The 13,990-nt window shown below is 42.9% G+C and overlaps 1 protein-coding gene across 4 annotated transcripts in view; it reads left to right on the forward strand.

Moving 5' to 3' along the window:
• The window catches only part of LOC101466660 (NLR family CARD domain-containing protein 3-like), a 26,954-nt gene extending 20,194 nt beyond the window's left edge, over positions 1-6,760 (forward strand). For 3 of the 4 annotated variants that reach the window (XM_076885409.1, XM_076885408.1, XM_076885407.1), the window contains exons 11-13: positions 350-523; positions 4,231-4,277; positions 4,419-6,760. In XM_076885409.1, coding sequence (XP_076741524.1) covers positions 350-523; positions 4,231-4,277; positions 4,419-4,954 — 757 coding nt within the window. In that variant the 3' untranslated portion in view covers positions 4,955-6,760. Of the gene's footprint in view, positions 1-349; positions 524-606; positions 1,459-4,230; positions 4,278-4,418 lie in introns of those variants that run through there. The other variant, XM_076885410.1, reaches the window with a different exon arrangement.
• Positions 6,761-13,990: the final 7,230 nt, after the last annotated feature.

The raw sequence follows: 13,990 nt of genomic DNA on the forward strand, positions 1-13,990 counted from the left end.
GTAATAATTACACATCCGACATACACGACATACACTACATCACATCAGAGACACCCAGTGAGACAACATAACATACTCAAAAGTCCACCAAAGTAATTTTCTTTTAGACAGCTTTTAGACATCATCTTTCTGGAACAGACCAGGTGGTAATCACGGGTTGGACTTGAGGAGGAGGAGGTGGTTTGGCGTTAAGGTTTCCAAATCATTTGGATTGGTGGATTCCAGCATAATGGGTCTGCCTGGAAGTCCATCTTGAACTGCTGGAATGGGTGTAAATGGATAGATGTTATTGTATCTGACAAACAGAAAATCATTGTTCACAGATGGATTGTTGTTTGTGTGTCTGCAGTGTGTCAGGCTGTCTGATCACAGAGGAAGGCTGTACGTCTCTGGCCTCAGCTCTGAGCTCCAACCCTTCTCATCTGAGAGAGCTGGACCTGTGCTACAATCATCCAGGGGACTCAGGAATGAAGCTGCTGTCGGCTGGACTGAAGGATCCACGTTGGAGACTGAACACTCTCAGGTATGGAGAGAATATCTGGTAGAGGAGGAAGAGCTGGAGACATTTCCTCTGTCCTTCACTCACTTCCTGTTTGTTTCATGCAGATGTGGCATGAACAATTATGCGTGAGGTCTCCAGGGAGAACTTCCCCAGGAACAATCTGTAGATATCTCAGTATTTTTAACAGTGCAGATTGGATTTCTTTCTTTCTTTTAATTGTATACACAGACCACAGACATATTTATCCTAGATTAAAACATCCACCAGAAGAAGGAAGAGGAAAGGAAATGAAAAAAATATTAGCCTACCTTTGTCAAAAGAAAAAATAAGACCTTATAAAATTATTATTTTATAATCATGGCTGTGGTAGAAGCTGACAACTACAGGGAGATGTTTTTGGTACATTTAAAGTAAAGCAGATGTGCACAAATGTTTTTAAGTATTTCAGTGCTTTTCATAGACAAATGTCACAATGTGCTTTGAAAAGCAAACACACTATAAAGTAATGGAACAGAAAACAATGGAAGAAATACATTTAGAGACGATGTAACAAACTTGTTATCATAAGATGGTTTATGTGTATTTATGTTCAGTTTTTAACCACTTTTGAATTCTTTATTTTGTCTTTTAACTTACAGTTACTTTTCACAATGAATTCACAATGTAAATCGAATTGACTATCAAACTAAAAAGCATGTCACACAGCCTGAGTGTCTGTTTGCTGTTCATTGTATACACTCTCTGCTGCTGTGTTTGTTCTGTGTGTGGATGCTGCACTGACTCAAATTTCAGAAGTCATGTACAGTCGTGGCCAAAAGTTTTGAAAATGACATAAATATTAGTTTTCACAAAGTTTGCTGCTTCAGTGTTTTTAGATCTTTGTGACAGTTGTTTCTGTGATGTATCAAAGTACATAGGCTTTTATTGACAATTACATAAAGTTTATACAAAGAGTGTGTATTTGCAGTGCCGGTGATTCTATTTCAAGACCTCTGTCAATCAGCTTCTGGCCCAAGTCCTGACTGATGGCTCCCCATTCTTTCATAAATAATGTTTGGAGTTTGTCAGAATTAGTTGGGTTTTGTTTGTCCACCTGCTTCTTGAGGACTGACTACAAGTTTTCAATTGGATTAAGCTCTGGGGAGTTTCCTGGCCATGGATCCAAATGTCAATGTTTTGTTCCTGAAGCCACTTAGTTATGACTTTGGCCTTATAGCATGGTGCCCCATCATGCTGGACAAGGCATTGTTTGTCACCAAACTGTTCGTGTATGGTTAGAAGAATTTGTGTCGGTGGATGTTTTGGTACTATTCTTTATTCATGGCTGTGTTTTTCAGCAAAATTGTAAGTGAGCCCACTCACTGAAAAGCAGCTCCACCCATGAACGTTCTCAGGATGCTTTGCTGTTCACGTGAGACAGGACTGATGGTAGTGCTCACCTTTTCTTCTCTGGACAATCCTTTTTCCCAGATGCCCCAAACCATCAGAGAAAATGACTTTACCCCTCAGCAGTCCACTCGCTGTACTTTTTTGCAGAACATCAGTCTGTCCCTCATACTTTTGGGGGCGAGGGGAGAAGTGGTTTCTTTGCTGCTGTTCCTGATACCAGGCCATCCTCCAAAAGTCTTCACCTCACTGTGGATGCAGTGTTAACCATGATTAACCACAATGATTTCAAACCTCACCCAGTAGCGGTTTTAGATACGGGCGACACGGGCGGTTGCCCGGGGCGGCATCGTGGTGGGGGGCGGCATCACGGGCATCGGCAAAAAAAAAAAAATGCTCATACTCATGCTGCCCTGACGTCATGCCAGCGCACATCGGGAATGGCATAGGCAGCGATTGGTTTTCTATCGCCCATTTGCTGGGAGTAAGGGCGCCCTCCGTTTGCGAGGTGCGCCTGCTGCTTGCGGCACAGGGAGGAGAGGGCAGGGCGGTGGGGGATTCTCTGACCAGCTGGAGCAGCATCTAATAACCAACTAACAAAATAAAAAAAAATAAAAACAAACCAACAAACACGAAAACACCAGACATCATGATACAGACTTGTATTTTGCACCGATGTTTTTTTTCGAAATTCTATACGCGAAAAGTGAGCACGAGAGCCCTCGGTGCGCCTGCGCGCTGCTGAAGTCAAAGTAAACTTTATTGTCATCTCCGCTACAGACAGTCCAGCATATAGAGAGACGAGACGACGAGGCTCCAGTTACAGCAGTGCAAGTAAACAAACAATATATATAAGAAGAGTAAGAAAATAAATCTACACTTTAGGACTCGGGGGTAAAGGATCAATAACAATTTAAAATTTACAGTTTGATGATTTAAAGTCTCACACAACCCGTTGAAAGGGGCGGGGCCTGCTGCTTCCAAATAGAGCACATTTCATTCATAATGTTTTAAATCCAAGCCCATCATGTATTCATGATTTGAATCCTGGGTTGTCTTAAATCTCAGAAATACACCTTAGACAAAGTGAATCTGTGAACTAAGGTGTAGGTTTATTAGGTTATGTTGTGGTGATCCTCGGGTTGGGGGATGGGTGTTCATACTGGAGTGCAAAATTAAAACCAATGGAAGATGGACAAGAAAAGTTCAAAGCCATCAGGTCCTCAGTTTAGAAAAAAGAGAAAAGAGGAGGAGAAATGAGCAAAAGATGCAGGTAAGCAGATGTGTCACTGGATAATGGCAGGTCATCCTGAAACAATCAGAATCAGAATACTTTATTAATCCCTAAGGAAATAATGTGGGTTACAGTTGCTCCAAGAAGAAATGGTAAAAAATAGCAACCGTAACAGACTAAACTCCAAACAATACATTATGTTACAGATTTTAATATTAATTAGTCATTGTCAATTGTTGATTTGTCCTGTTCTCGTTGTATGACGAATTATGATGGCTGTTTGGTAGCCGTTTGCATACTATGCATAGTCTCTCTCTCTTCATATGTGTGTGTGTTTTTCTCTGGTGAAATTCAGTATGGTTCCGACAACAGTTTTATGTTAATGTACAATCCTTAATATGTTTTGTGTGTGTGTGTGTGTGTGTGTGTGTGTGTGTGTGTGTGTGTGTGTGTGTGTGTGTGTGTGTGTGTGTGTGTGTGTGTGTGTGTTGTTGGGGGGTGCGCCAAAGGGAGTGTTCGCCCAGGGCACCAAACAGGCTAGGACCGCCACTGACCTCACCCACATTTTAACAATTCCATTGCGCTATTCTAACTTGATCAGCATAACATAATGATCTCCAGCCTTGTGCTCGTCAACATTCTCACCTGTGTTAATAAGAGGATCTCAGCAGGTCCTATTATGGCAGTGATGGAAAGCAGTGGAATTGTGGTTTTTTTTCTAGGGGGGGGTTAGTTTACATGGCGAAGAGGGACTTTGAAATTCATCTGATCACTCTTTCTCACTCTCAAAACTTTTGTACACCACTGAACAGTAACCACACTGACACAAAGAGATGGAAAACAGCTGGCAGCAAAGGCAGAGAGGTGTCTTTTCCAGCTAAGCAGAAGAGGAATATAAAGATAATGAAGGTCACAGTTTGAATCAGTCACATTTCAGTCAATACAGTGGTGCACTGACAGATCCAGGATCAGTCCAAATCATCAGCAGTGTATTTGTGAAAATGTTGGACTGTTCCTTTATCAGTGTCTATCAGTCTGTGTATGAGAGCCATGTAATGTCCATGTGTGCATGCTGACTGTGCTGCTCTGACCCCCCTCCTCCTTTCAGGGTGGAGCCTGCTGGAGAACAATGGTTGACACCAGGTCTGAGGAAGTGTAAGTGTGTTTTTAAAGGGATTCATGAAAACAAAGCAGCACACATTCACATCTCTGATGTCAGGAGTCATCAAAGTGTCAATCAATGAACAGATGATGGATCAATAACTACAGCTGGATTGTGTTTGTTCTCTCCATCAGATTCCTGTCAACTCACAATCGACACAAACACAGTGAACACAAAGCTCCAACTGTCTGACAACAACAGGAAGGTTACACATGTGGAGGAAGTTCAGTCGTATCCTGATCATCCAGACAGATTTGATGTTTATCATCAGCTGCTGTGCACAAATGGTCTGACTGGTCGCTGTTACTGGGAGGTCGAGTGGAGAGGATGTGTTCATATATCAGTGAGTTACAGAAGAATCAGAAGGAAAGGAAACAGTAAAGACTGCGTGTTCGGATGGAATCCTCAGTCCTGGACTCTGAGCTGCTCTGATGATGGTCCTCAGTCTCTCAGGCACAATAACAGAACAACATTTATCTCCTCCTCCTCCTCCTCCTCCTCTGTCTCTAACAGAGTAGCAGTGTATGTGGACTGTCCTGCTGGAACTCTGTCCTTCTACAGAGTCTCCTCTGACACTCTGATCCACCTCCACACCTTCAACACCACATTCACTCAAACTCTTTATCCTGGGTTTTGGTTTTATCCTGGTTCCTCAGTGTCCCTGTGCTGAGTGGAGTGTAAAGAGTGTCGTCCTGTTAGAGAAACACTCTGACTGTTGGATAGATAGTTCAGTCTGTACATGTCTGTCTCTTTCACGCAGAAACACGTTTTCAGATTCATGGATTCAATCAGTTGATGTTTTAAACTCTTCTAAATGATTGTAAACTTCTTCCTCTTCAGTCCTTTAAAGATGGAAGCTCCCATTATTCCAGGATCCACATGTTGTTTTTGTCTTTTTCCACTCAAAGCTTCACAGTGAATATCAGTATGTTGTGTTTCTCTGAAGCTCTGTTGTTCATCTCTTCATCTGAGCTATCACCCTCCCCTTGCTGTTCAACTGAGAACAAGGCACAATTTGCAATTGCATTAATCCAGGGTTCATTTCTCTCTCAACCGGAAGAATGGAAAGAGACGACGAGGAAGACCCAAAATAACATGGAGGTAGGGCTGGGCCATATTATACCGTTCACGGTAATACCGGTATAATGTTAGGCAACGATAGGAAAATGAAATATCGCGATAGAATATGAGTAAAACGCGCATGCGCAGTGCCTTTGTTTTCATACGCACATGGCCGATTGTTGAGTGAAACAGATGAACCAGAATTGGTTTGTAAAAATGGTGCAACTTCAGTGATGTGGAACTGGTTTGGTGTTTGTCCGTCAGATACACGACAAAGCACATTTTTTTGCAGAACATACAAGCGGCCGTCGTTATTGTCATATTTGTCGGATTAAGATGCTCTTAAATCTGGAAGTAGTCTGGGTCCTAAACTCCGTATTCTTCAGGTCAAACGAACACTGCAGCATCACTGAGAGTTAAAAACTGTCTAAATTCTTTCATCTTTAATAAAACGATCAGCATTGCTGCTTTACCAGGTGTAACTATGAAGTTTAACTTCCAGGCATCCATGAAAACAAAATGTATTACATTTAACGGAGTTAGAAGTTAGCAGGAAGCTAGCGGAAGTTAGCTCGCTAGTTTCGCTAGTTACCTAAGCATGATATAGTATGTTCTGACTGAGAGATTTCTGAAAAAAAATCAAACGTACAGCTCTGCTATCACTTCCAACATAAATGAAGACAGGAAACTAAACAGCAGTGACGTTTGTAGGGTTACTGAAGTTGGGCTAGCTGGTATATATTGATGTGCTACGTGATCGCTAGCGACACAGCTATGTTAGCATAACATAAACAGTGAAGCTGGAGGACGAACACTAACACTTTTCCACCTATAAAAGTTAACGTTAAGGTTCCTGATAGTTAAAGACAAATGCAATCGCATGGCAGGATGCTGTAAACGGACCAAACTTCAGTCAGGAGAACAACTGAGATAATCCATCCACAATACGAGGTTAGTCATTAATATACTGCAACAACATGGGAATAGAGCAGCTGCCAGAGAATTCAACATTAATGAATCAATGGCACAGAAGTGGAGGAAGCAAGAAGAATGAGTTTAATAAAGTTTGATTTATCTGACTGCTTTGTTTTGCTTAATGTGCCGTATAATCCCGTGCACCTTATGGTCCGAAAAATGCGTACTGCACACTGCAGTTTAATGTTGCAAAGCACCTCTTTTTAACTTCAGTGGATATTATACATGGTTATGCTCAGGATATGTCAGCCCATTTCTACTGGAAATGCCTTTTGGTTAAACTTTCAGCAAGGAATTTGCATTTGCACTGTTACATTTTTATAAAGCTTTAATGTACATAAAAACCAGCTTCTTGTTTAAGTGAAAATAAATGGAAGGTTGTCTTTTTGCGCTAGTAATGTTGTGGAGTTGTATTTTGTCTCGCATCAATTATATCGTCGGTTATATCGTTATCGCAAATTTTCAAATATATATCGTGATAAATATTTTTGGCCATATCGCCCTGCTCTACATGGAGGAGGACTTTCCTTGAAGTCCTTATACCCAGCAACACGCTCAGACACAAACTGGTTCATCACAAAGACAAAACTCCAAAACACAGTCTTAACAATGTGGTGTATGCTGTACAGTGCAGCGAGGAATGCCCAGACCTCTACATTGGAGAGACCAAACAGCCACTTCACAAGCGCATGGAACAACACAGAAGAGCCACCTCCACAGGACAAGACTCAGCTGTCCATCTGCATCTAAAGGTCAAAGGTCACTCTTTCGAGGATGCCAATGTTCACATTTTGGACAGAGAGGACAGATGGTTTGAAAGAGGAGTGAAAGAAGCATCTATGTCCACTGTGAGCGACCATCTTTGAACAGAGGCGGGGTTTACGACACCAACTCTCTGCCATCTATAATCCAGTTTTGAGATCCCTTCCCAGACGCCTTAACACCCACTCACATCCTGGGCCATCTGACCTCAGGAATTCGCATGATAAGGTGGGGCCAGGTTTCACAATGAACTCACCCGAAACTCTGGCTGATTGGGACCCACACCCAGTTTCACACCTTGGCTCAGGCGATTAGAGGATCATCAGGGGGTTCTTTGTCCCTCTGTGGGGGGACACTCCCACTAGGTTTATATCTGGGACTCTCCACCATTTGACCTTAGAACTGAAGAAGCTTCTCGGATGAGAGGTGAAACGTCTTCAAGCAACTTAAAGAAGTCCAAACGTTTTTCTTTCCAAGCTCCTTGGACTACGATGACCTGGATGACTGAGAACCTTCACAGTCACTTTCCTTGAAGATTTACGCTCGGTCGAACTGTCATGTGATGAAGCAACAACTGCTGCGATGGACCGGGTTTGATGGCGTCCACTTGTTGCCCAATGCGCCGATCGGCGCGAGAGGATCTAAGTCTAAGTAAGTTAATCCAGTGGTTCCCAAATTTTTTTTGCTAGACCCCCCTTTGTTTTACAAGAAAATCCCCCCTGGCACATCCACAACTACACAGGTATTTTTGAAAACGCAGTTTTTCTATGCATTTAGGCCTTTTGTCCACACATAATCACCGAAAATTGAGATTGTTAAAAACTCCTGCCAGGGTGGAGATTTTTGAAAACCCGTTTTTTGTGTTTTTGTGTGGAAAAGGAATATGGAGTTCGCCACGCAACATCAAAGGTGTGTGCCTTTTTTGACGTCACGCTGTTCGCCTGTAACAGGGCGGCCCTTAGCGGCTGGAAACACAGTGAGATGGACCGAGGCAAGTGTAGTGGAACAAAGTATTTATTTGCTATACAGCTCTCCTTACAACAATTAATTTGTCGAGCTTCTTCACAGCACAAAAAATCCATCCTCTAATGACAACTGGCAGCCTTAAATATGTTCAGCTGTCACAGACTTAACCATTATTCCACTCTCAGGTAAATTCTTAAATCCCAACCTTCCACCACAGTATCCAATATATCAATAAGAATAAATAAATACATTTTCACATTTACATATTAATAAATATTTCACACTTTAATGTTACACCAAACCCAATATTATAAAAACCCAGAAACCCAAGCACAAAAAGATTCACCACACTCTCTTTACCAATGGCCTCTCCCGGAACCTTTAAATGGTGTCTGGACCCCCAGGGACACATTTGCCCAAACACCTTGAAGAGGACACAGGCAAGAAAGGTGAGTAATCATTATAATAATAATAATAATAATAATAATACATTTTATTTAAATAGCGCCTTTCAAAGCACCCAAGGACACTGTACAACAGATAAAAACTGGAAATATACACAATGGTAAAAATAGAAGATAAAAGTTAAAACATACAGAAATTTAAGAATAGGCAATTTTAAACAGATGAGTTTTGAGGGTGGACTTAAAAAGAGAGAATGAACTAATATTTCTGAGGTCCGGGGGTAGGGAATTCCAAAGTCGAGGGGCAGAGCAGCTAAAGGCCCTCCCTCCCATTGTGATCAGACGAGCAGAGGGAACAGAGAGAGAAAGAGAAGATGAAGATCTGAGGCAGCGGGATGGGAGCTTCATCTGTAATAAGTCTTACACTCATTTGCACCACTTTTATCCCTAGATTTCTTTTTTTTTCTTTTTTTTCTTTTTTTTTTCCACACACACTTGCATTAGTTTTCCTTACTGGTAAACCTTAATAACTATCTCAATCACCATTCTTCTCTCCTGACAGACAACCACCACATTCCTTGATGAGGAGCAGCTGTGCAGGATCTGAAATAAGGCTACCAAGTGATTTTAAAATTCCCAATAAATAGTCAATAAATATTTAACCTTCTTGTGTGCAAATCCATGCTTAAAGTGCAATGCTAAATAAAGTGCTTGATAAGGTGCTTTTAATAAAGTGAAAGGTGTGCTCTAAAGTGCTATACAGATAATATAAATAAATATAGTAAGGGAGTCCTCTTCCTTACATCGCCACATTATTGTTTACATGAGATGAATTTCTACAATGGCTGATAGAGACAAAATGCTGTTGCTGTTATTCTGACTATCTGCAGATTTTACATTTTTACATATACACACACAGTTACTGTCCCTCCATTTAGAAAGGCAGAGGCGTCAGAGTGAACTTCTACATTTAACACAGATGCTCTTACAACCAGTCCTGATTCCAACATCATCATCAGTGTTGGGTAAGTTACTTTAAATTAATAACTTAGTCACATTACTAGTTATTTCTATCAAAAGTAACTCAGTTATTTCAAGTTACCCGTTACTTTCAAAGTAACTACAGGGAGTGCAGAATTATTAGGCAAATGAGTATTTTGTCCACATCATCCTCTTCATGCATGTTGTCTTACTCCAAGCTGTATAGGCTCGAAAGCCTACTACCAATTAAGCATATTAGGTGATGTGCATCTCTGTAATGAGAAGGGGTGTGGTCTAATGACATCAACACCCTATATCAGGTGTGCATAATTATTAGGCAACTTCCTTCCCTTTGGCAAAATGGGTCAAAAGAAGGACTTGACAGGCTCAGAAAAGTCAAAAATAGTGAGATATCTTGCAGAGGGATCCAGCAGTCTCAAAATTGCAAAGCTTCTGAAGCGTGATCATCGAACAATCAAGTGTTTCATTCAAAATAGTCAACAGGGTCGCAAGAAGCGTGTGGAAAAACCAAGGCGCAAAATAACTGCCCATGAACTGAGAAAAGTCAAGCGTGCAGCTGCCAAGATGCCACTTGCCACCAGTTTGGCCATATTTCAGAGCTGCAACATCACTGGAGTGCCCAAAAGCACAAGGTGTGCAATACTCAGAGACATGGTCAAGGTAAGAAAGGCTGAAAGACGACCACCACTGAACAAGACACACAAGCTGAAACGTCAAGACTGGGCCAAGAAATATCTCAAGACTGGTTTTTCTAAGGTTTTATGGACTGATGAAATGAGAGTGAGTCTTGATGGGCCAGATGGATGGGCCCGTGGCTGGATTGGTAAAGGGCAGAGAGCTCCAGTCCCACTCAGACGCCAGCAAGGTGGAGGTGGAGTACTGGTTTGGGCTGCTATCATCAAAGATGAGCTTGTGGGGCCTTTTCGGGTTGAGGATGGAGTCAAGCTCAACTCCCAGTCCTACTGCCAGTTTCTGGAAGACACCTTCTTCAAGCAGTGGTACAGGAAGAAGTCTGCATCCTTCAAGAAAAACATGATTTTCATGCAGGACAATGCTCCATCACACGCGTCCAAGTACTCCACAGCGTGGCTGGCAAGAAAGGGTATAAAAGAAGAAAAACTAATGACATGGCCTCCTTGTTCACCTGATCTGAACCCCATTGAGAACCTGTGGTCCATCATCAAATGTGAGATTTACAAGGAGGGAAAACAGTACACCTCTCTGAACAGTGTCTGGGAGGCTGTGGTTGCTGCTGCACGCAATGTTGATGGTGAACAGATCAAAACACTGACAGAATCCATGGATGGCAGGCTTTTGAGTGTCCTTGCAAAGAAAGGTGGCTATATTGGTCGCTGATTTGTTTTTGTTTTGTTTTTGAATGTCAGAAATGTATATTTGTGAATGTGGAGATGTTATATTGGTGTCACTGGTAAAAATAAATCATTGAAATGGGTATATATTTGTTTTTTGTTAAGTTGCCTAATAATTATGCACAGTAATAGTCACCTGCACACACAGATATCCCCCTAAAATAGCTAAAACTAAAAACAAACTAAAAACTACTTCCAAAAACAAAAAAAATCGGCCCGGGCATTTTGACTAGAGGCTGGCCGCCATTATAGGAAAAATCATAAAGCCTTTGAATGAAAACAAACGCTGTTGTGGCAGTGATGTACACGGTTCTGTTGGTATATATGTATCAATCTATCAATCATATGTTGTAAGCTTCAGATAATTATTTATTAAAAGCGAGACATTTTAAATGAGAATAAGAAAGAAAAGTATATCTTTGTGCCCCCCTTTCCCTGTTAATGCTCTACCTGCCCCCCGACAAAACTTTGCTAGACCCGCCCCTGCACAGTTACCAGCTGTCAGCTACTTAGAAAAGGATCCTGGTGTTATTTGTCTCTCAGAAACAGTTCATAACTTCCCTTCAACTCATTCATGTTAACTAAAAGGTAAACCTGTTTCTCCATAACAGCTCTGATGGTTCAGTAAGGACATCTCCTGGTTTCATCTTCATGTTTCCCTCTCACCACATATCCAAACCGACATCATGACCAGCAGCTTTACAGCTGTGGCTCCAGCAAACATCAGCTGATACTAGAAATTAATATTAAATAAATTCTAACAACAGCTGATCAAGCTTAAACGTGCTGCTGTTGTTTAGCGCAACATCTGCTGGTTTCCTCTTTCTTTCGATAAACAAACAAGAGAGAAAAGCCGATCAGCTGATCATTGATCAGTTTCATGATTGAAGTAGCAACAGGAGACGGAGGGGGGAGTATGAGAGAAGAAGAGGCAGCTGTGCAGCGTAAAGATGCAGAATAAATCCAGCTTTGTGTCTTTTTCATTGTAGCTGAATTACGGGACAAACTGTTCTTTTCAGCTCAATACGAAACGCGTAATATTTTCTCTGAATTCGGGACGATTCCGAATTTTTACGGGACGGTTGGCAACTCTACTAACCTTATGAATAAAATAAAGTTCACTATCAGCAACATCATAGCACCCACCCAGCTGTATAGAAACTCCATCATGCTAGCTAGCACACAGTACGAGTTATTGTAACTGACGGTAAAAAGTCAGCACAGCGAAAATAAACTCCACCTAAACTTGGTTCATATCTGACCCAGATAGACTGCAGGTCATAACTTCTTACCTGAAGTTCAGTTCACCTGACACTCGGACCGGCGGCCGCCTCGGGTCTCTGCTCCTCCTGCCTCCCATTTCCCTCATCCACCTGCTGGCCTCCACCACTTGCTAATGTTACTGAATCTGTGGAAGCTCCGCAACAGCCACCACCAAACAATTGAGTTATTTTTACACATCTGCCAGCATCTGGCCAATCCACCACCTTTCATTGTTTATACTGTTACGGAAAAAAACAAAAAAAAAAAACATTCGCACATCAAAACGAAAAATCATCATCGGCCCACCGGGTCCAGCTATGGCTGCATATGTGTTTAGTAGTAATTTGTTTTTGTAGAGGGCTAGCATAGCAACTGTTTTCGAGGGCATTGCCATATTGGAATCCCGATTTCTCTGACGAGGCTAACCAGAACGCCGTTTCCTGGAGTGTGACATTATTCCCAGGTCCGTGTTCCGAGGTAAGTCGAACGCAACACGAATCTAAATCCCAGTAACGATTAATGCCTTCCTGATTTTAGCATAATAACTAGTTACCGTGCTCCATAAAATTATGAACAGAATCAGTAACAAAGGGCAGCCCTGGCGGCGCCCATCACCCACCAAGAACGAGTCCAACTTATTGCCGGCTATGCGGACCAAGCTCTTGCAACGGTCGTATAAGGACTGAATGGCCCGTATCAATGGGCCAGACACCCCATACTTCCGAAGCACCCCCCATAGGACCCCCTGAAGGATACGGTCAAATGCTTTCTCCAAGTCCACAAAACACATGTAGAATGGTTGGGCAAATGCCCATGCGCCCTCGAGTATCCTCGAGAGGATAAAGAGCTGGTCCAGTGTTCCATGACCAAGACAAAAACCACGTTGTTCCTCATGTATCTGAGGTTCGACTAGTGGACGGACTCTCCTCTCCAGCACCCTGGCATAGACTTTCACAGGGAGGCTGAGGAGTGCGATCCCCCTGTAGTTGGAACACACCCTCCGGTCCCCTTTCTTAAAGATAGGAACCGCCACCCCGGTCTGCCAGTCCAGGTGTACTGCCCCTGATCGCCACGCAACATTGCAGAGGCGTGTCAACCAAGACAGCCCTACAACATCCAGAGCCTTCAGGATCTCGGGGCGAGCCTCATCCATCCCAGGGGCTCTGCCACCAAGGAGTTGTTTAACTGCCTCAGTGACCTCGCCCCCAGAGACTGGCGGGTCATCCCCTTCGTCATCAGACTCTGCTTCCTCCACGAAAGATGTGCCAGTGGGATTGAGGAGGTCCTCGAAGTATTCCTTCTACCGGCCAACAATTTTCTCTGTCGAAGTCAGCAGCGCTCCAATCGCACTATACACAGTGCAGGTAGAGCACTGCTTTCCCCTCCTGAGTCGCCTGACGGTTTGCCAGAATCTCTTCAGTCCGAAAGTCTTTTTCCATGTCCTCTCCGAACACCTCCCACAAACAAGTTTTTGCTTCAGCCACTGCCCGCGCCACGTTCCGCTTGGCCTGTCGGTACCTATCAGTTGCCTCCGAAGTCCCACAGGCTAACTAAGCCCGATAGGACTCCTTCTTCAGCTTGGTGGCTCCCCTCACCTCTGGTGTCCACCATTTGGTTCAAGGGTTTCAACCATGACAGGCACCAACCACCTTGCTCAATGCAGCAGCTTCAGCAATGGAGATGCTGAACGTGGTCCATTCGGACTCAATGTCCCCAGTCTTCCTCGGAATACTGTTGAAGCTCTGCCGGAGGTGTGAGTTGAAGATCTCACTGACAGGAGTTGCAGGTGAGAAGTTCAGGATTGTGTTTGGAAGTAGCCAACCATAGGCGGGTCGCTCCTCAGGTAGAAGAGAATAGTAGATCCCTGATCGCCGACACCAGAGCCATGCCAGCTTGTAATTA

Source organism: Maylandia zebra, linkage group LG6 (assembly GCF_041146795.1).
Source record: "Maylandia zebra isolate NMK-2024a linkage group LG6, Mzebra_GT3a, whole genome shotgun sequence".
NCBI classification, from domain to species: domain Eukaryota; kingdom Metazoa; phylum Chordata; class Actinopteri; order Cichliformes; family Cichlidae; genus Maylandia; species Maylandia zebra.